General features: G+C 42.6%; 1 protein-coding gene across 1 annotated transcript in view; it reads left to right on the top strand.

The window, feature by feature from the left end:
- The window catches only part of cdh4 (cadherin 4, type 1, R-cadherin (retinal)), a gene marked incomplete at both ends in the record, with an annotated part of 306,806 nt that overhangs the window by 3,712 nt on the left and 282,991 nt on the right, over nucleotides 1–20,103 (top strand). Inside the window, one exon of the mRNA XM_083888036.1 lies at nucleotides 379–490. Within this exon, the coding sequence (XP_083744162.1) occupies nucleotides 379–490 (112 nt within the window). The remainder of the gene's footprint in view (nucleotides 1–378; nucleotides 491–20,103) is intronic.

Below are 20,103 nucleotides of genomic sequence, written 5' to 3'. Positions count from 1 at the left end.
TTATTACCACTTGTGCCATTTATTTGTCCAAAATCAACACATGACGACGACGACTGCATCGTCTGCTCTAATAATAGTGATTTAATGATGATGACCATGATTAGATTCATTTGCTCACACTCACTGTCCTCTGCGATACTTGATGTTTCACTGCAGTGCTTGTGAGATACGTTTTCTTTGGCCTCTGAAGTGGTTTTCCACACCGCGATGGTGCAAGTCCAAAAATGCTGTAGTCTGAAGCGAAAATCACTCGCCGTAGCCGCAGAGACTGTGGGGTTCAATATCAGTCTGAAAATGGCTGTGAGATCAGCTTGTAACCCCGTGGCCGCAAGTCAATTTGCCAATGCTTAACAGGCCGTCTTGTTTTTTATTCCCCAGGGGAACAAGGCAGTCCAGCCTCTCAAAGCTCAGTGCAGATCTGGCTTCTCCCAGAACTTCTACACAGTGATTGTCTCGAGAGACATACTGCACGGCCAGAGCATTCTCAAAGGTAAGTCTGCCATTTATTGACTGGCGATATTTTCTCTCCTATATCCCCAGATGTGATTGAGCGAGTGAGTGAGTGTGTGTGTCTGCTCTGGTGGGACGTACATAATGGTGTGTGGCTCTCCATCACACCTAAAGGAGATCAGAGAACACGCTGGTTGTGGCTGTGCAACATAAGCAGCTCATCATGAGCCCTTGCACATAATGATTGTGTGCAAATGGTAAGCAGATGGATCAAGTTGCGATAGAAATTGGATTGACAAAGAAAATCTTTGGATGTTTACATGTGATATGACAGCAGGTGTGTGGAGCTGTCATTTGATGTGGAGATTCTCTGATGAACGATCCCCCCCAAAATCACAGTGATTGCAGTAATAAGCAAAAAAAACAAACATTAAAAGAAAATACATTTCAGTTTTTGATCAACTGAGCAGCAGGCTGACAGTGCAGCCTAATTTAAATAGCCTGCTCTCCACTCTGTGCGTTTGCTGCTCGAAGGCCCTAAACTTTTATTTTTATTCTCGTTCTAATATGTTTCCCAGCACTTTCATTCTTTCTTGTTTTCAGAGAGAAATTCAATTCTTTTTTTATTTGCTCCATTTCTTCTCAGTGCAAGCTTCAGTGTACTGACTCTACCATAGGTTCATCTATTGTCAAAAATGACCTGTACTTCAATATTTAGCAATATTCCACATCTATGCTGAATCAGTTTCTGGTGTGAGAGTCGAGGGCCCTCTTTTTTTTAGTTTGCTGCTCATTTCCTCCCATTTTCTTCACCCATAATCTACTCTGTGCTGTTACTCACACTTGCAGGCTGCAGCGTACACACACACACGAGCGTAGCGCTCCCCTGACACCGTGCTTTTATTGTCAAATATTTGTCTATTGTTACATGAAATTCTATTTGCAAGGAGGAAATGGTATTGTCATTGTAACAGCTGTTTGGGTATTTTGGAGGTGGACTATATGGCGCAGCCGATCAGCGGGGAGCGGGTCTGCTTGTAGGGGCTCAGGGATCAGGTTCTCTCTCTCTCTGTGTGTTTGGAAATGGGCTGATGTGTCCTCACTGAGCCACATAATGTTAACAAATTGTGATGCGTCTAGACAGACAACGTATGCTGCTTCCTCCTCTGTATCTGTATTATATTCATGTGTCTCAAGGGGATGTTGCACCCAGTATATATATATATACTGTAGCTGCTAATGGCTCATTTCAAATAGAGGTAACAGCAAAGCTCAGCCGTATAAATGTTATTGAACTTATGTGCTACATCAGCTCTTATTTTGATCTCGTATTGTCTTTGCCAACAGTCTCTCTGTCATTCTGTAAAAAAAAAATCAATGTGAAAGCCATTCTGTCCTCCCAGCTGGCAGCTCAAAGGGATACTGCATGTGCTGCTATAGCTTAAGTCCACATGCAGTGATTAATGTACATTGGTCAGGCATATACTGAGGATCTGCTTCCTATACAGTGGGAGGAAACCTTTAATACTAACACCACAATGTGTATAACCTCAAAATGTCACTTCCAAGGAAATGAATGGGGCAGGGAGGAGACGAGGGAGGTTCCGGGATGCAACCGAGCTGGCTAGGGGGTTGCTGGCCCCGCTCTGGGCTGTGGTTGTTTTCCCCCTGGAGAGCTGTGCAGTGAGCGATTGGGGAAGGACTATAGAGATGTGGCTCAGCAGGTGCAGCATGATCCAGGCTTGTGTTTCCCACCATTGAACAAGGTGTGAACTGCGGCCCTTTAATTCTCAGGGGACAAGGTTGGATTTGTTTCTGTTGTTGTCTCTTGGATTATTGGGACCACGTAGTTTTAAGAGCAACAAAACAAAATGTTTTGTGTCTGATTCATTCATACCAATTTGGAGTTAAGTGAATGTGTGTTAGTGCTCGTCTTCTTTTCTGGGAAGTCTATATAATTATTACGTATTCATTTATTTGAATAATAATACATATTTCTTATCTAAGCACTGTCAAATTTGGCACCACACACACTGGTGCCTTCACGTGCCAACGTTGAAGCCTGCTTACTTACATATTGGACAGATGTTCCTTGCATTTAAAGATGGATAAATATTGAAATTAAGAAATTTGAATTAAGGACAAATACAAACATAAGAGCACTTACACTTAGACGACATAAAGCCAGAAGCTGAAACGCCCTCAGTGCAGAATTGACCGTGGGGAGACGAGTGGTGAAAGAAACAACAAATGACATTCAACAAAGGTCCTCAGCTGGATACAAACTGGTGATGCTGAAGGTCAGGCTAAAAGTTGACATCAACCTGCAACTTTATTAAAAAACAAACAACAACACAAAACAATAGCTCTGATAAAAAATAAAGCAAGCGTTTTAGAGGGGAGGGGGAATCTCTAAATTTCTCCACCTGTATGACATGTCACACAAAAACCATTCAATGCTTCATTAAACAGAGAAGGATAATGCAGTAAATACACTTGACTAACACACTGGTATGGTCCTTTAACCTTGCATCTGTCTGTTGTTCCCTGAGGGAAATGGGTGTCTGCTGAAGACTTGAAAGGTCATTTTTTTGAAGTGTAATGCATAATGTTGTGCCCCCTTTGGTCATTCATTGCTGGCTTTATAGGTTAAAAAGGCTGTTATGGGTTTGTGGATGACCATAAAATACCTTTTGTTTAACTAACGCACAAATCTCTGTACTGCTGCTGCTAAGTTGTGCTAAATAAATCATCCCATGCTCCCATGGAAATGTTTTTTTTTTTTTTGTGTGTACGATGGGTCAGGATTGAGGGGGGGGGGGGTCTATTGCACACAGGCGAGTAAGCAGCTGGGGCCTTGAGTTGTGGTCTGTGCCGATTGTGGGCAGATAAGCAATGGAAGGAAATATTCCAGTAATTGCACGTCTGTGTAAACCATCATCTTGTGTCAAGAGCCTGGGAGACACACCAGGGAACACAAACAAGAGAATGTGTTCTCCACACAAAATACATTGATATGCAATACAGTTCAGCCAGGATAGTGTTTCTTTAAGTCACGGTTGACTTATTTGGAAAAAGAGCAGTGATGACTCTCTCTCAATGTTTTACTTCCCAGTCTTCCCCTAATGGCATGTGATGTTACTCTGTGTTGTTACCTCCAGTGCTTGAAGGTTTGGCCTCACCTAAAATAAAGCAACTAGTGTGGCTGCACCAAAAACTGCCATGATGTCTATACACGACAAAACGCAAAATAGTGATGAGCAAAGCAAAGTCATTACTCGGTGTGCTGAATAATGAGAATCAGTTAATTTAAAAGATTTGTTCAGCAAATTGTTCAGCACTTCCTACATGACTGGAATGTCGACTTCGTCTGACACAGTCACTGAACTTAAATACGGCTTAACGGGTTGTGATTGGGCTCATGATTGGCGGCTTTCAGCTGTGCTGTCGCTAAAAATACACCAGACTCCTCTGTTCAATTGAGATTTTAGAAATTTCCTTGCTAAATGTTGGAGATTAACACATCAGGATTTTAAATACTGTAACTGATCAACATTTTTACACTGCCAAGGGTGATTATCACAACGCTCTCTGAGCGGTCAGTGGCTGGCAGTCTGTTGACATCACATTTTTGTTGACTTGCCTAGTTTGGAACCTTGGCAGAGCATGTACCAAAAAAAACACCAGGTACTATGCCTAATGGAAAAGTGAGTCTACCGGCTAAAGATAGTGTTGTCACTGCTGTGTTTAATTGTTGTGTTTACAATGCAGTGCAGACTGGCTTTTAGAAAAGATAGTATGAGTCCATGATTTACCAAAAGTTAACCATGAAATCTGATCATCGGTAAACTCTTCTTCACAGCTCTCCACAACACTTGTCCTCACCAACAAAATATAGAAAAGTGTTGATGGGTATCATTTTCCCTCGTGCTACAATCTAAACAAAACCCAGTTTTGTGTGTGTATTTGTATTTGGAGGGTTTTAAAATACAGCAGAATGCCACTTGCAGCTGTGGGCACATTGAATTAAACAACATGTATACTTAAAGGTGAAGTAAGTAGTTTATAGTGCCATCTAGAGGAGAGGCTGAAATGTACAACAACAAACTGCTCCTCTGCTCACCCCCTCCCTTCCCTGATCGCTACGGTATCCTCAGCCGGTCAAATGTCGTCCTCGTCGTCTTTCTCCGTGTCAGCAGATGAGGTTCTAGTATTTATTCAGATGTATAAGTGTGTCTTTTGTATATCGTATTAGGAGAGAGAGGAGGCGGGACTTCCGCTACAGGTAAAGCGACGCTTGATTTGTACTCTCGCGTTTGTCCTTACAGGCTCCCGTAGAAACATGGCGTCTCGCTGCTAACAGTGGCTATGCAACCACGGTCCGCAGACTTTTTGAAACACTACGAATATGAAACAAAAACTATTATACAGCGACTAGACGATGCAGGAGCACATAATATGTATAAAAAAGTGGATTTTGGGTTATATAAACCCATAAATACTACATAGTGTCCCTTTGATGTCAGTAAAGACAGCATCACAAAGGATGCGTCAATTTCACAAGTTCACATAATCTTTTCACAAAAGCCATTGCTTCGCCATTCCAACTCTAAAACAAAGATAGAAATGCTTTTCATTTCCAGTCACTGTGTTGTCTCTTGAATCACAGGAGATTGACTTATGGAAACATATTAAAACAACTGGATATATCTCATTGTGTCCTTTATTCCCTAGTCTTTAACATAAAATTGAGTCCGTCTTGTGCAGTTTTTGTGTAGCATTGGAAGAAATGACATACACATAGTGTGCTTTAATCTAAAAGATTCATTTGAGTAAGATCATGCCTCCATCAGCTATATGCTTTCGGCATGGATTTTCTGTTGTATATAATTCCATCTCTAAAAAGAAGAAAGAAAAAAAAAAACTTGTAACATGACCCCAATTAGACTGCAGCAAGGGAATCTGGCAGGGAGCCATATCTGCTTTGAAACTGCCAGCTCGCTGTTCGCTGTGCTGTGGAGTACTTCTGACTCCTAACCTACTACCAAAGTGACAGAGCTTTCATAAGTACACCCAGACCCAAGAACCGAGGAAGGGGGTAGGATTTCGTTTCCAGGCATTTAATAAGCGGGATGCCATTTTCCCTCTGACTCATGAACATCTCTCTTGTCCTCCATAGAGTCTTTCATCTCTGCAGCCAGGACCTGCAGTCTGTGGCGAGCTGATAGAATACAGGTACAGAAGATGAGCCACATCATTTTTCTTTATCTTGGCTGCCTTTCTACCAAACCGACGCTACGCTCCTATATCGCTCAAACTCCGCACAACATGACACACACGCTGAGCCAATTCCATCAAGCAAGCCACCCAAGATATAGTACATGCCACAGCACAATGCCTTTCATCCTGTTTTGTAGTCATTTCCTCAGTGAAGGTAGTAAGTAAAAAAAAAAAAAGAAGAGGGGTTTGATAAATGGGAAACTGGCTGTCGGCAGAAATATTATTACCTCTTGTCAGGGCTTCTATGTGAATTGTATTAGTTCTAGTGCGCTGATCTCCACTGATCTCCTCTCGCTGTGTACGGGTATTAGCTTTAGTCTGATGGTCGGTCAATGGGTCATGGCATATACTCTTGTGGAGTTTCATTACATCTCAGATAGTTTCATTGCTTTGCCATCTGGTGCCCACTGAGAGACGGGCATGATTCATCTTGACCCGCTTGCATTTAGATGATGAGGTGAGTAGTTGCAGCCGCAGAAAAAACCCGGCGCCTGAGACCCAAGCTGCATTTTAACAAGCGTGCACACATCTTTTTTTTTTTTCTCTCCCACTCGATGAAATTACACCATAGATCTACTTTTCCAGACAGAGTAGAGGTGAGCTAATTGTGCCCTGGTTTCTGACCTTCAACTGGGGCCAACCATGATATTATCATACCTCAGATTGCTCCTGAAAAGCTGACGGCAGTGGGTTAAATCACCGAGTGATTATAATGAAAAAAGGAGAAGCACTTCTGATGGTGTTAGCCAAAAAAAGAGTGTCCTTGGCAAAGGGAGTAACCGATAAGAAAGAGGACTGTGTTGGTGGAGGAAGTGCTGCTGAATAGTGTTGTAGAAGTTCAGACAAGGGTAAAATGACACAGATAAAGATTAAAGTGGTGTATTTTTATTTCTTGGAAAAACTTGCAGTATCATCCAACCCACCTGATACTTTTTTGTACATATGCTATTGAAAAGTAGAAAGCAAAATCATGACAGGGATGACCTTGTTGCTATTTGCATCTGTTATCAAACCCCCTTTTTTTAATTGACCACCCTCCCTCAAAATCAATTTGCATTAATGCTTTACATCTTGGCGTTCTTGAACGATCACTGGTCCTGATTAAGACTCTATTAGCTTTTCGTTGCTGCACAAACTCACTTTTCAGTTGTAAGTGTAACCCAGACTCTACCAGTTCATGACAAGGTGTTTTTCCCCCGTCCTTCTCCAATCTCACAGGATTTACATGCATCTGAATACCAATAAGGTCTTTAGTATTGACGTGACGTTGCTTTAGCTCGAATTGTTCCCTTGCGTCACGTGTTATTCTGCTTGTTTGCATTATCGTGACATTCGTCGTATGTGAGAAAAAACAATCAGAAGGTGTTTCAAGAAACACAAACTGTAACAAAGAAACTTTAAAAAAAAGGGAGAGTAACAGCTCAGTGTAAACCTGTCTGAAAATAATGTGGAAAACCAAACCATCAGACTGAAATTGTGGCTTTTCAAAGCGGAGTGGCTTTTTGAGTCCTGTCAAGTTTCCGTCTTGCAGCAGATAAAAATGTCAGAAAAAATCCACAAGAATCCTGCTACTATTTGAATATAGATGTTATTTTTCCCCCCTCAGTTTCTCGAGCCGACCCCCATCAAGCCCAGCCTGAATAATCAGAGTCTTATCTGCCACTTCTGTGATCATTTTAATTAGTCTGGAGTGCATCTCTATCAGGAGAGGATTTCTCACTTCTTCAGATCTATTGAGTCCTCCTTCCTGACACCAAGGAGAAAGATGGGAGAGGTGGAGAGAGAGAACACAGAGGACAAGAGGAGAGAGAGAGCGAGAGAGAGAGATTTTTTTTTTTTAAGTCTCCTTTATTTGCTCAGAAAATGTTAAAGGCCACATTATACTTCTCCGACTGCGTAATGCGTTATCCGTCTGCGTCACCACGTAGACCACTCGAGCCTTTATACTTCTGCGGCGTGGTGACGGATAGGCGCTGCAATTTCCCGCCCGATCAGTAGGGGACGCTGCGCAAGGTTGTTGTGCTTTTGGCTACAGTGAGCAATGGCGTCCGAGGGAGAAAGACTGTTGTTGTTGAAACAGTGGCCGTTTCTCACTTTTCTGTGTCCCGGAACGCAGTTTTAAGATCATTTGAGGCGAGAAATTGGCCATTTAGAGTCTAAACATGTGCTGTGTGTGTTAAGATATGACGTATTTATAGTTCGGCAGCGACGAAGTCGGCGGTGCTCAGCTCCGCCTCTGTCAGGACGCTCGGTGCGCACTGAGAGCCGGCACAGAGCAGCTTCGCTCGGCCTGTCCTGAGGACCAATCGCAGCTCTTGCCGTCTCCGTTGTCCTTTGACGGAGTGACGGACACTTAAAAAATATTCCGTGCAGCCGGAGACGACGCAGAGAGTCTACAACAGGTTCTGCGTCGACGCAGAGCACTCTGCGTAGCCTACGCAGAGCACTTTACGCAGGAGTATAAATTGGGCTTCACTTTTACATTTTTCTGGAGGAGAAAAAACAACAGAAGAAAATCAACAAACGTAAAACAATCAACTCAGGATTAGACCAAAAACTAAATCATTGTTTTCCACAGAACATAACACTCTCTTCTCCCCCCACACTTGCAAAAATTCCACCAAATTACTTGTTAACCTAAATAAAGTAAAATCCGTTTTTTAGTCTAGTTTTAAGCATTCGCACAAATATCTGTTTGGCGTCCGCGTCCATACTGTTCTCCACTATGTTTCTTCGCGTGATATACACAGCCATTTTTGACTGATCAATAAAAAAATTTAATAACTGACAGTGCATTTTCTTTTTCCTGTCATATTTATAACCGAGAATGAAAACAGAGTCAGAAAACGTATCGTTAAACATCAGAGAACTTAATCTGACACAGTGTAAAAAACAGTGAAAGATGGTTTCTCTGTGTGAACAGAAAGGACATGAGTCAGTGATGTTAGAGTTTATAACGGAGATAAAAGCATTTACAGCCACCGCTCCATGGAGAAGCCTCCACTGCAGGTCTCCAGCTCTCAAGTTTTCCGAGTTTTGGACTGCTGTGAGGGACAGGTGAGTCCTCCAAAGAGTGTCCACTCTGTCCCTCAGCTTGTTCTGCAGCAATGCCTTTAACACCAGGTCATACATCTAGGGATGTAACGATGCATCGTGACACAAATAAAAACCTGTACAAACGCGTGATTCGCACCGGTTGACAGAAAAAATTAATCGCGAATGCGAGAGAAGTAGGATATGTTCTTTCTTTTTTTTTTTTAAATAGGTTACGTTATCTTCAAAAAAGTCACTGGTTGGTATCTTACGTCACTGTCACCTGGTCTTCCTGGGCATGAGCGGACCAAGTGTCCCTCTGCCCAGCAACCGAAACACCTGAGCGAATCTGATGAAACGTGAACTGTATAATCATAGTCATCCACCCGGAACTTCAGGGCCAGATTTAAATCAGTTCTGCGGTTTTTTAGAATCATGAAAACCTGTCTCCTGAAAGACACTATGCGTTTCAGGAGAGCAGATTTATACCCGAGTGGGATCATTTTTATGGCGGACACAAGTTTACCGTGACAGTTCCTTCACTAGAGCCTCATTACTTAAAAAAGGTGGTGCGTTGGAAAATTATAATTTTTTTGGCAGGAGTTACTAAAGGACTGTCTAGGGTGTACCCCGTCTATCGCCCTATGTCTGCTGAGATAGGCACAGCACCCCCCGCGACCCTCTGGTGGAGGATAAAGCGGTAAATAATGGATGGATGGATGGAGTTACCAAAGGCAACGCCTGCACCAGTGATCCTGCAACCACCACACCACTCTCTCTACTATGTCATTTACTTTATCAGTGCTGTCCAGAAAAATGACGACCGCACTGTTCATTCTGGACGCAGACTTTACTCAGTCTTAGCCGACAACTTTGCCCACAGCGAGGCTACACGCCTCCACTGACATGCCGACACCCGGACACAGTCTAAGGGCATGTCGGCGAGTCAGCTGCTCCAACCCGGAGACTCCAGGTGCTGCCATTGCCTGCAGGGCTGCAGAGCCGGCAGACACCGGCAAACACAAATATCTCTACAACTGTCAAATATAAACCGATCAAAATCACTGGTCACGAAAGAAAAGTCAACTATCAACAAAAAACCACTAACCAGCAAAAAAAGAAGAGGATAGGATTAGTTAGAAAAGTTTGAATAAAGGCCACATTATACTTCTCCGACTGCGTATGCGTTATCCGTCTGCGTCACCACGGAGACGCCTTGAGCATTTATACTTCTGCGTCGTGGTGACGGACACTCGCTGCAATTTCCCGCCCGATCAGTAGGGGTCGCTGCGCAAGGTTGTTGTGCTTCTGGCTACAGTGAGCAATGGCGTCCGAGGGAGAAAGACTGTTGTTGTTGAAACAGTGGCCGTTTCTCACTTTTCTGTGTGACGGAACGCAGTTTTAAGATAATTTGAGGCGAGAAATTGGCCATTTAGAGTCTAAACATGTGCTGTGTGTGTTAAGATATGACGTATTTATAGTTCGGCAGCGGCGTTATCGGCGGGGATCAGCTCCGCCTCTGTCAGGAGCCGGCACAGAGCAGCTTCGCTCAGCCTGTCCTGAGGACCAATCGCAGCTCTTGCCGTCACCGTTGTCCCTTGACGGAGTGACGGACACTTAAAAAATATTTCGTGCAGCCGGAGACGACGCAGAGGCTCTTCGACAGTCTCTGCGTCGACGCAGAGTCTCTACGTAGCCTACGCAGAGCACTTTACGCAGAAGTATAAATTGGGCTTAACACTTACCACGCTCTCAGCCACGCTCACTCCCACCAGTCACTCAGAGAGAGAGAGAGAAACAAGAAGATTCCACATTTGAACGCACCCTTCAGCATTATCCTTTTAAAGTCGACTTCTTTTTGTGATATGACATTTCCCACACACTCCAGCATGCCTGACAGGAATGTTTAAATAACCTTCAGTTCTCACATCAGTCACGTGCATATTTAAAAAAAAAAAAAAATTAAATCAGTGTTTACCATCTGATGAGCGAGGAGGACCCCTGTTTACCCGAGCTGCCCTCTCGCTCACGACCGCACCTCCTTGTTTTTCCTCTCCTGCTATGAGTCAGGTCTCAAAGTGACACCTATAGCTACTGGTGTTATTGATGAATTACAGCCACACACGGTTTGACCTTGTGCTGCCACTTGACCCCACATGTTCTCCAACACTCATATCCTCGGATTGGAGCACTAGAGGAGATGAAAAACAGGGCCCGATCAAAATGATTTACGTTAGGCTTGACTCGACACATGGATCCCTCTAAGCTGCTACTAAATGCATCTCCGGAGAGCCACTCTATATTGTGGTGTGAAGCTATTTCTGAAGCCATGGGACTTTTGCTATTCTATCGCCTTAATTAAAAGGCTACACTGTCGAGACGCCTTTGTTCTACAAACCCTCAAATAAAAAAGGTCCCTAAATAGAGAGATACTTGTGCTCCACTTAGTCCTTTGGATTAACTCGGCCTGGAATCGATGTGCGATCAGGACGCCTGCATGCTCTTCTCTTATATCACATCCTCTTGTTTATTTTTGCTAAATACTTAAACGTAGGTTATTAATTTAAATATCAACACACTATATATTGGGAATGGTGTGTATCGGCGTGCTCATAAGCAGTGCTTCATCCCAGAGGGTGATTATCTTAAATGGAGAAATTAAAGGATTACAAACCAGCTCAGTAATCCAGCTGTCAATCTCACGGCTCATTAGTAAGCAAAGGAGAGGAATGAATGAGGGAGAGTGATATACAGCAGAGAGAGAGAGAGCGAGAGAGAGAGAGAGATTTTACTTTTATTTGTTGATCAGTATTTTTTAAACTGTACAAAGTTGGTGCCAAATTAAATCATTTGAAAAGCCACACAAATATCACAACATGAAAGATAAAAATTACACAATAATCCGCATAGACAATTTCTCCGGCTGAAACGGAACATAGAGCATTTTTAAAACACCAGAGATCTTTAAAAGAGTTCAGGTCACCTGTTGTTTTATAAAAATTAAAGTCAACTAAAAGTCTGGCTTTTATCAAAGTCACACACACTGGAACTGCTTCAAAAAGGAGGTTTTCCTCCACCTTCCTCTTCCTGCCGACATACACGGCCATCTTGGCCTGCCCTTAAAACTCTGCTTACTAAAACTCTCTTTAAAACTGGTAAAAACTGCTTGTAAAAACAGGAACAGTGCAGACAGACAATGACACTCTCAGCCCACAGAAAGGACATTTGTCTTCAATGGGTTGTTTTATCAAAGATAAAAATTAGTTCACTGCTAAAATCCCATGAAGACGCCTCCACTGCAGGTCTCCGTGTCTTTTGCACAGTGGAGGCTTGTATAGAGACCTCCACTGGGGTCTGGACCCAAGGTGTCTCCAAGGAGTGTCTGTCCGTCCATCCAGCTTTTTCCTGTTAAGTATTTTTACCATTAGTTTGTAAAGAGTTTCCCCCGAGGCCCCCTCCAGGCAGACCAGGGGTACTGCCTCAAACAGAGGCCCAGAGCAGTCTTTAAAATCCACAGCCAGGAAGGTGGCAGGAAAACGGTCCTCCTTCTTGGGGGAGGAAAAACCGTCCAGCCGGGCGGGAGCGGACCAAATGTCCTTCCGCACCACAACCAAAACATTTCATGGCAAAGACCATGTAAGTAAACCCTTCGATTTTAAATGAAAATGACAGTTTGAGATGTTGTGTCTTTGAGAATCATGTACACCTGTCTCCGGATTTGCAGCCCAAAGACACCATTTTTATGGGAGAGACTAGTTGACCGTACCGGACAACTCTTTAGCCAACACATCATTCTTAATGAACGGGGGAGCATTGGAGATTGTTATCTTGGTGGCAGGACTGACGAGTGGGAGAACGGGAGTGAAGGTGTCGCGTAACACGACACCTTCACTCCACGACTTTTCCCACCTTGTCAGTGCTGTCCAGGAAGATAACTATCGATCCGTTCATTCGGGAGGCAGACTTAGCGCTGCCGTACCCCACCACCTCTCCTACTGCCAAACCCGCCTTCTCTACCGAAACACTGCACAGCCAGGATGAGTTTGATGGCGTGACGACAAGTCAGCCGTTCAAACTCTGCGGCGGCAGCCACCGCGACGGGCATTGTGCCAAACGAAATGCTCCTTCACCAAACCCACCAAAAAAACACCACCAGAAAACACCAAAACACGACAAAACACACCTCAAAATAAAGACAAGCTATAAACGCATATGAGAAAAGAAAAAAAAGTAAGAAAAAACTCACTCAAACCACTGAAACACTTCAGTAACGATCGCTCTCAGCACTCAGACCTCCATTCACTCAGAGAGAGAGAGAGAGACCTGTTTATTGTGGTAAACTTGTCAATCAGAAAGGAGGCGTCTCTTTATTCCTGTGCTAATTAAACCATGTCAATGCTTGAATAAAATGCACATCTTTCACCTTAGCAGCTGAGCTCAAATACCTCAGTATTTTAGTGAGATTACACTTTAATGAGCTATTTGCCATAGGCTGTTTAAGTTTAAAAAAAAAAAAAAAAAACGTTATTAAATATCTTCTGTGTGGTTTGACAGCGGAGCAATCTGTGGACGCACAAACATACTAGAAATCATTTTCCCCCAACTGCCATAAACCTGCTTAACCCTGATGTGTAACATCTCACTAACAATACAATAGACTTCTGCAGGTTTGGTATGTGCAACACGCTGTTGACTAAAATGTACGATAATAACAGTAGGTTACAAAAAAAAAATGTCTTTTCAACTGAATCAGGACGATTTTGCACCTCTGAATCCAAAAATAGTATAGGAAAAAAACAGATTCCTGTTAGGAACAATGGTGTATTCACTGCAGATGTGGCAGAATACATCAGGCTTATTTTAGCAAGCTCTTCTGGTCGAAGCCATTTCATTCACATAAAAAAACAATTAGTCACAAGTTGACACATGCAAAATCTTTTACGAATTTGTTTATTGCAAGAAATATAAAAGACTTTTGCATCATCAAACAAAAAAGCTAAAAACAAATATGTAGCTTTGTTCAGAAAGTAAACCAGATTAGGGACATTTTTAGAAAACCAATGTGATTTTTGGATTCAGCACACCAACATTATCCTAAATCGGCAAAAAAAAAACAACAACGATGTTGTTGTGTACAAGTGCTTGAATACTTTTTTTTTTTGTCTTCACAAGCTTGACTGCAGCTCAAATCCATACTCATAATGTGGCTCTTGTCATGCTTCTCTGCTGTTCGTACATTTAGGCCTGGACATGCACTGGAGAATGATGAATCCACATAAAGTATCCACATTGATATTGTTCCTTTTGCTTGTAAAAGTTAATAACCCAAGGACTAACTGTGGGTGCTTACAATTTCAGCTATTCACAGTTTTTAAATAGAAAATGAATGGAAGTGACTGGAGTGACGTACACGGCGACGTATAAACCGAGTGTGTGTGCTGTAGATTAGCCTTGGTGTTGAAAGATATACAACCTCCCTGCCTTTTTCACCGGGTTCTGAGGGACATAAAGGAAACAGTGTGGGAAATAACAGAACCATAAAAGAAAAGGCAAACACAAATCCTGTCTCTATCATGGAGAAAAATAAGGGTAGCAATTGCATCTCCCATTGTGGTGAGGCTTTTTGCACTGTATTCTATTTGCTCTCCTCTAAAAGGCGAGCTGTGTGTGAGCTTTGTTGCTCATGCACAGTGACTTGTGGATGCCCACGAGCAGCTCACAATTTAATTTAATGTAAAACTCACCAGTCCTTGAATTACTTGTGGAATAATTGTGTTTCATTGTGTCACCGTTTGAGTCTGATGTTATTTTCTACCATAAATCCCTCAGTTGGGATCTGAAGGAAGCCATTGCTTTTAATGTTGTCGTCACATCATAGATAAGGCTTTAGGGTGTATTTCTGCTCAAATTGTGGCGACTGTTATTGCTGCTATAGCTGGCTTTTTTTTCTTTTAGTAAAAACCACGATTGTTGTTCGCCCCGAGTACATTTTGATTTTACCTGTTGCACACGGACTTTATAAAAGAGCCCATTTTGTCCAGGGTTGGCTGATTTGGAAATCACGATACAAAACCATGCTCTGTCCTGTTGTGATGCAGATTTGTCTGTGTGTGGCTGACAAATCTGCAAATAAGCTTTTCAGACCAGAATGGACATAAGATATTCTGATCCATGCTCTGTCTCGTCACATGCTCTAACATCAGTAAAGAATTTAATGTTTTTTTATGAGTTCATCCAAGGCCACATGGCGGTGTGGTGGTTAGCATTAACCGCACAGCAAGAAGGTGGAGAGTACGACTCCCAGTTCAGTGTGGCGTTTATGACTTTTGCTAAGATGTAAACAATGGCAACTGGGTTATAAAAGATTATTTTCCCATATTTTTGGGATCGTCCAAAATCAAAATTTACAGGGGGAGAGTTAAAAAAACAAAACATAGGGGACATTTTTGGAGTTTTGAGTGGGCTGGGGGATAAAAAAAAAAAAAGACCTCTATTAACCCATTAAGGCCTGAAACGCCTGGGATAAATGCCTATAAAACCTGAGGTTCAATGCCGACTAAATGGCTGATTTCTCAGCCTCTGTAGCAGATATAGGAACACAATTCAAAAACTATTTGAGAGCTCACACCTGTGGCTTTCCTGTGAAATTGAGTTTAAAAGCGAATCACTATTTTCAATTAAAAAACAGTAAGAAAATAAAGTCATATCAACTTGTGTCAGTGCCTTGATTTAGTCCTGATGGACTATGAAGAACAAGAACAGCATGTAATGACTGAAACAGTCGGTGATAGAGCTTACAGCTGTGGCATCTGCAGGTAAATCCACTTTCATGTGCGGTTGAAAACACTCGATTACGGTGGTGATTCTCTGTCTTCCGTCGCCGACTTCGTCGTCTTCAAACATAATTAAAACAATGGTCGATTGGTTCAGCGCGATCAAAGTTATCAGCGATGACGTCATCGAAGACGAGAAACTCCTCAAAATCACTGTCTTCCGAAAACTCTCCGCTGTCTAAGTCCTCCATGTTTGCTCAAAGAAATTTCAAAACAATGTCACAAGGAATCCTTATATCCCCCGAATATTGACGTATCTTCTTTTACCGCGTCTATGGTAGAATTACGCAGCCGCGCTCCCGGCTCTAATGGTAGAAGTGCGGCAGTGCTTTCCCGGCGTCAATGGGTTAACAAGTCCATGTTGAGCAGCAGGATGAGCGGATGTGTTTCAAAATGCTGATAATTTGGCCTGCTTTACTTTTTGCAGTTTTGTGTTTGTTAGGGTTGCAAAGTTCATGGTAAATTTCCCCAAAAACTTTCCATGGGAACATTAGGTCAGAAATTTTGGGAATATTCCAAATTGAAAACATTGTGGATACTAATAAAACAAACATGATGCACATTCATTGCTAGTAGAACTTTATCAGTAGTTGCGTTTCTATTATCCTTAAAAAAATTGCAAAACTTAAATATGGCGATAAAAAATTGGTAATGGAAACATAATCGGTTCACTTTAGACAAGATTTTATGATAAAAATGGGATGTAGCGAGACTTGTGGCTCATACACAAAACACCCTTCAATAGAAACACCTGCAACTAGCAATTGTCTTTTGCTTAGTCGGAATCTTAGAAATCTCTTTTATCTTATGAAAAACTGTAATGGAAACGCAGCTAGTGCTTAATTCTAAACAAAACATTAAAGTTGAGCAAAAATATTCCCTCCAGCCATAACCTACCTAACTCAAACCTAGTGTTTGTCAATCTTAATTTTAGAAGCATTTATTGCAAGTAATCAAGCATCAAGTCCACTCTCCTCTACTCTGTGCAGCTGCTCCATGAAGAGTTGTCCAACATAACTGTGCTATTCACAGATTCAGCCTCTGTTTCCAGGGTCATGTTGAGCTGCTGTGGTAAGATGAGCATCATCGCGTTAAATAAATAACGTCTTTGTGTGACCATCTTTAGTTTTGAGAAGCACTTGTTGCACTCAAGTTACTCTTACTACACCTGAGACACAAGTTTGGTTTATACTCGCTACAGCGCGTCCAGTGCGATGGTGCATGCACCAGAAATAACATCATCCTCACAAGCGTCATGAGCATGAGGGATTCAAAGGTTGTCGTGGCACTATTCACTTTCTGAGCACCTCAGAAGTTTTGTAAATATGAGCACACAGCATGCCCAAGAGTCATGTATGTGTCTCTAAGCAGCTCAATCCACCATATTCCTGGAGGCGCTGCAGGGTCAATCATTTAATGATTATAGCTGAAACTTCCTGGAGCAGAGGCAGACGAATCACACTGTTCCTCCAATTTCCTACAGTTTTTAAATCACCTAATGTTTATACAAAGTAAAGTTAAATCTAACACAAATCCAGATTGTATCATTTTCTTTCTTGTAGAGTTGATGTTAAATAAGCACATTTAGGCTCCTTCCCAATACCTCCCCCTTAATATTTCCCCTTGGTTTTGAGTGTCCTCAACCGTAAATTCGCCTCGTTGAGGGAAGTGGTATTGGGACATCACTACATAACAAATTAGCGTAGTGAACGTAACGAACGTGCTAACCTACGTCACATGTTGACAAATCTACCAGTGGAGCGTGCTACTATTTTCATTCAGGAAAATGTGCCGGCGGATCAGCTGTTTGGTTTTCTCCGTCAACGCCGTCCTCTCACGAATGTGATTGAAATCTGACAAGTCCAGGGTATTTGTGTTCAAGTGAACGCCGATACACTCATCCAAAACACTGGCAAAACTATCCAGATGTAGCAGAGCTGGCTGGCGGCTGTTTGCTGGGTGCTTCGAGAGCATTTGCCCGTCATGCAGCTCTGCTGCTCGCTAGCTGGTTAGCTAGCTGCTTTCATAAATCGTCACTTATTTTCTGACATAAGTGTTCAAAGCTCAATTCGACATTGTAACGTGCTTATTTGCGAAAATATATTACGACGAAAATGTTCCTCGGTAGATGTGGCCGCCGTCTTTGTTGAAAAATGTCAGCCGGCTCGCTAAATTCACAAAGCATCATGGGTAATTTCATCTTCCACTTCTTTTTAAGCCCGCATTAGAGCTCACTACATTTTGAGGGTTGATTATAAGGGCAAAATCACATTTCCCCTCGCTCCTCCCTACACGTGAACGCGCAAAATGTAGGGTTAGGGGGAAAATGTAGGGTTAGAGGTATTGGGACAGGGCCTTAGTGTTACTTCTGAGGCTTTTCTATTATACAGTTCTAGCCCTACTTGGCTCGACTCAACTCTCGGCCACTGATTGGTCAGGGAGTGTAATCACTGAGTTCAAATTCCCACTCAAATATCAACATTTTTAAGAGAGCATTACAGTGACCATACATTTGCTGCTGTCCACAAAAAATACACTGTGTTCCTTCAAAGAGGTGCAGAGAAGTTCTTGTGTTTACGTTGTAGAGATGCAAGGGTACAGTTTTCCCACGGTTCGGTATGTATCACGGTTTTGGGGCCACGGTATTGGTACGGTTTTCGATATCTTAACATAATAACTGCTCAGACTAGCACAGGCAATATTGCGTTGTAAAAATAATTAAAAGCACAGATATAATCAAACCACAAACTTTATTTAAACAACAGTGCACTGTGCATCAGATCAAATTAAACAGCAAACATAAAACCACACAAATTAAATTAATTAATTAAACTGTGCTGCTCCAAATGAAAGAGACGGGTGATGACGACGTAAGTGAGAGGCTTGTTCAGAGTCGCACTGTAGTGAGTGTGGAGCCAACACGTGGTTTGTTTGTTGACAGTCCTTTTCTCATTCTCATCGTAGTTTACGCTGAATCCAAAAATAATGCCACACTTAAAGGTGAAGTAAGTAGTTTATAGTGCCATCTAGAGGAGAGGCTGAAATTTACAAAATCTGCTCACCCCCTCCCTTCCCTGAGCACTACGGTGTCCTCAGCTGGTCAAATGTCGTCCTCGTCGTCTTTCTCCGTGTCAGCAGATGAGGTTCGTGAGGCGAGGGAGAGGGCGGAGCTACCGCGGCCTTGGCAGACGAAGCGGAGAGAGAGGAGGCGGGACTTCAGCTACAAGTAAAGAGACGCTTGATTTGTTCTCTCGCGTTTGTCCTTACAGGCTCCGGTAGAAACATGGCGTCTCTCTGCTAACAGTGGCTATGCAACCGCGACCCGCGACCATGTTATTTTACATGACTTTTTGAAACACTATGAAAATGAAACAAAAACTATTATACAGCGACTAGACAATGCAGGAGCACATAATATGTATAAAAAAGTGGATTTTGGGTCATATAAACCAATAAATACTACACAGTGTCCCTTTAAACGGACTTAAATGAAGAAGGTGCCTCTTCAAACTTAGTTTTTTCAGAGTCTCGTTGACTCGCCAATGTTTCTGCATTGTTCAGTCAGCGCTGATCATTGCATGCGGAGTGCTGATTGGCTCCTGGGAAACTCAGGGATGTTTTGATTTGCTCTGAAAGCGGCATTGAGCAGACCGCGACACTGAGTGCAGCGTTGATCTCATGTCTCTGCTCCTGAGTGGATCTAATCACACAGCGTGCACGGCTGTATAAAGTTTTGGTAAAGTTTTGTGATGGGCTGAAACGTACTCACCCCCACTCACTCTCAGTGATTTGCGTCCAGTTGGTAAATGTCAGTTCTGGCTCGGTTACAGGTTGCCCTGGAGGTCACACCCATAATTCATACAAGGTATTGTGTGTCGGCAATAAGATGCACAGACCAGAGAGAAGATCTCATGGTTCCTGGAGGTTTTATGGCATAAATAACGGAACTGAACAAGTGACATGTAGCTGTATCAAACATTGTCAGACACAGACTTCTCATATCTATCGCGTCGTGTGAAAATGAAATGCAAACGGACAAAAAGACAGTTACAATAGGGTGATTCACTGTGTCTCTTCTAATGTAAGCCCTGCATGCATCAGCAGACGTTATCTTATCGACTTCCTGTTTATCCAGTCAATTTCCTTGTACGCCACCTAGCTGCTCAGAGCATATTGACGTGCTTTGCAGGGTGACAATAAATCCCTGTGGGGCAGCTCATAGGGTGCGCAAGTGTAAACAAGGCTTTATCGAATCTGCAGCAGTGACTCATTGTTTGTGTGAGGCCACACCCACACATGAGGTGGGGTGGTGTGTGTGTGTGTGTGTGTGTGTGTGTGGGGGGGGGGTGCTGTTGACAAACCTGGCAATTCCACTGCTGCTTAATGTTATGAATTAAATTGTAACTTAAATTTTACCCTATATTTATTGATACTCGATGTCTTTGTATTGATATAAAATCACAACCCAATGCTTGCATGGGTGTTTTGCAGGTTCTCTGGCTTCCCT

This window comes from Microchirus variegatus (assembly GCF_963457635.1).
Source record: "Microchirus variegatus genome assembly, chromosome: 4".
NCBI classification, from domain to species: Eukaryota; Metazoa; Chordata; class Actinopteri; order Pleuronectiformes; family Soleidae; genus Microchirus; species Microchirus variegatus.
The sequence above is the reverse complement of the archived record's forward strand: the minus strand, read 5'-3'. Positions and strand labels throughout refer to the sequence as shown.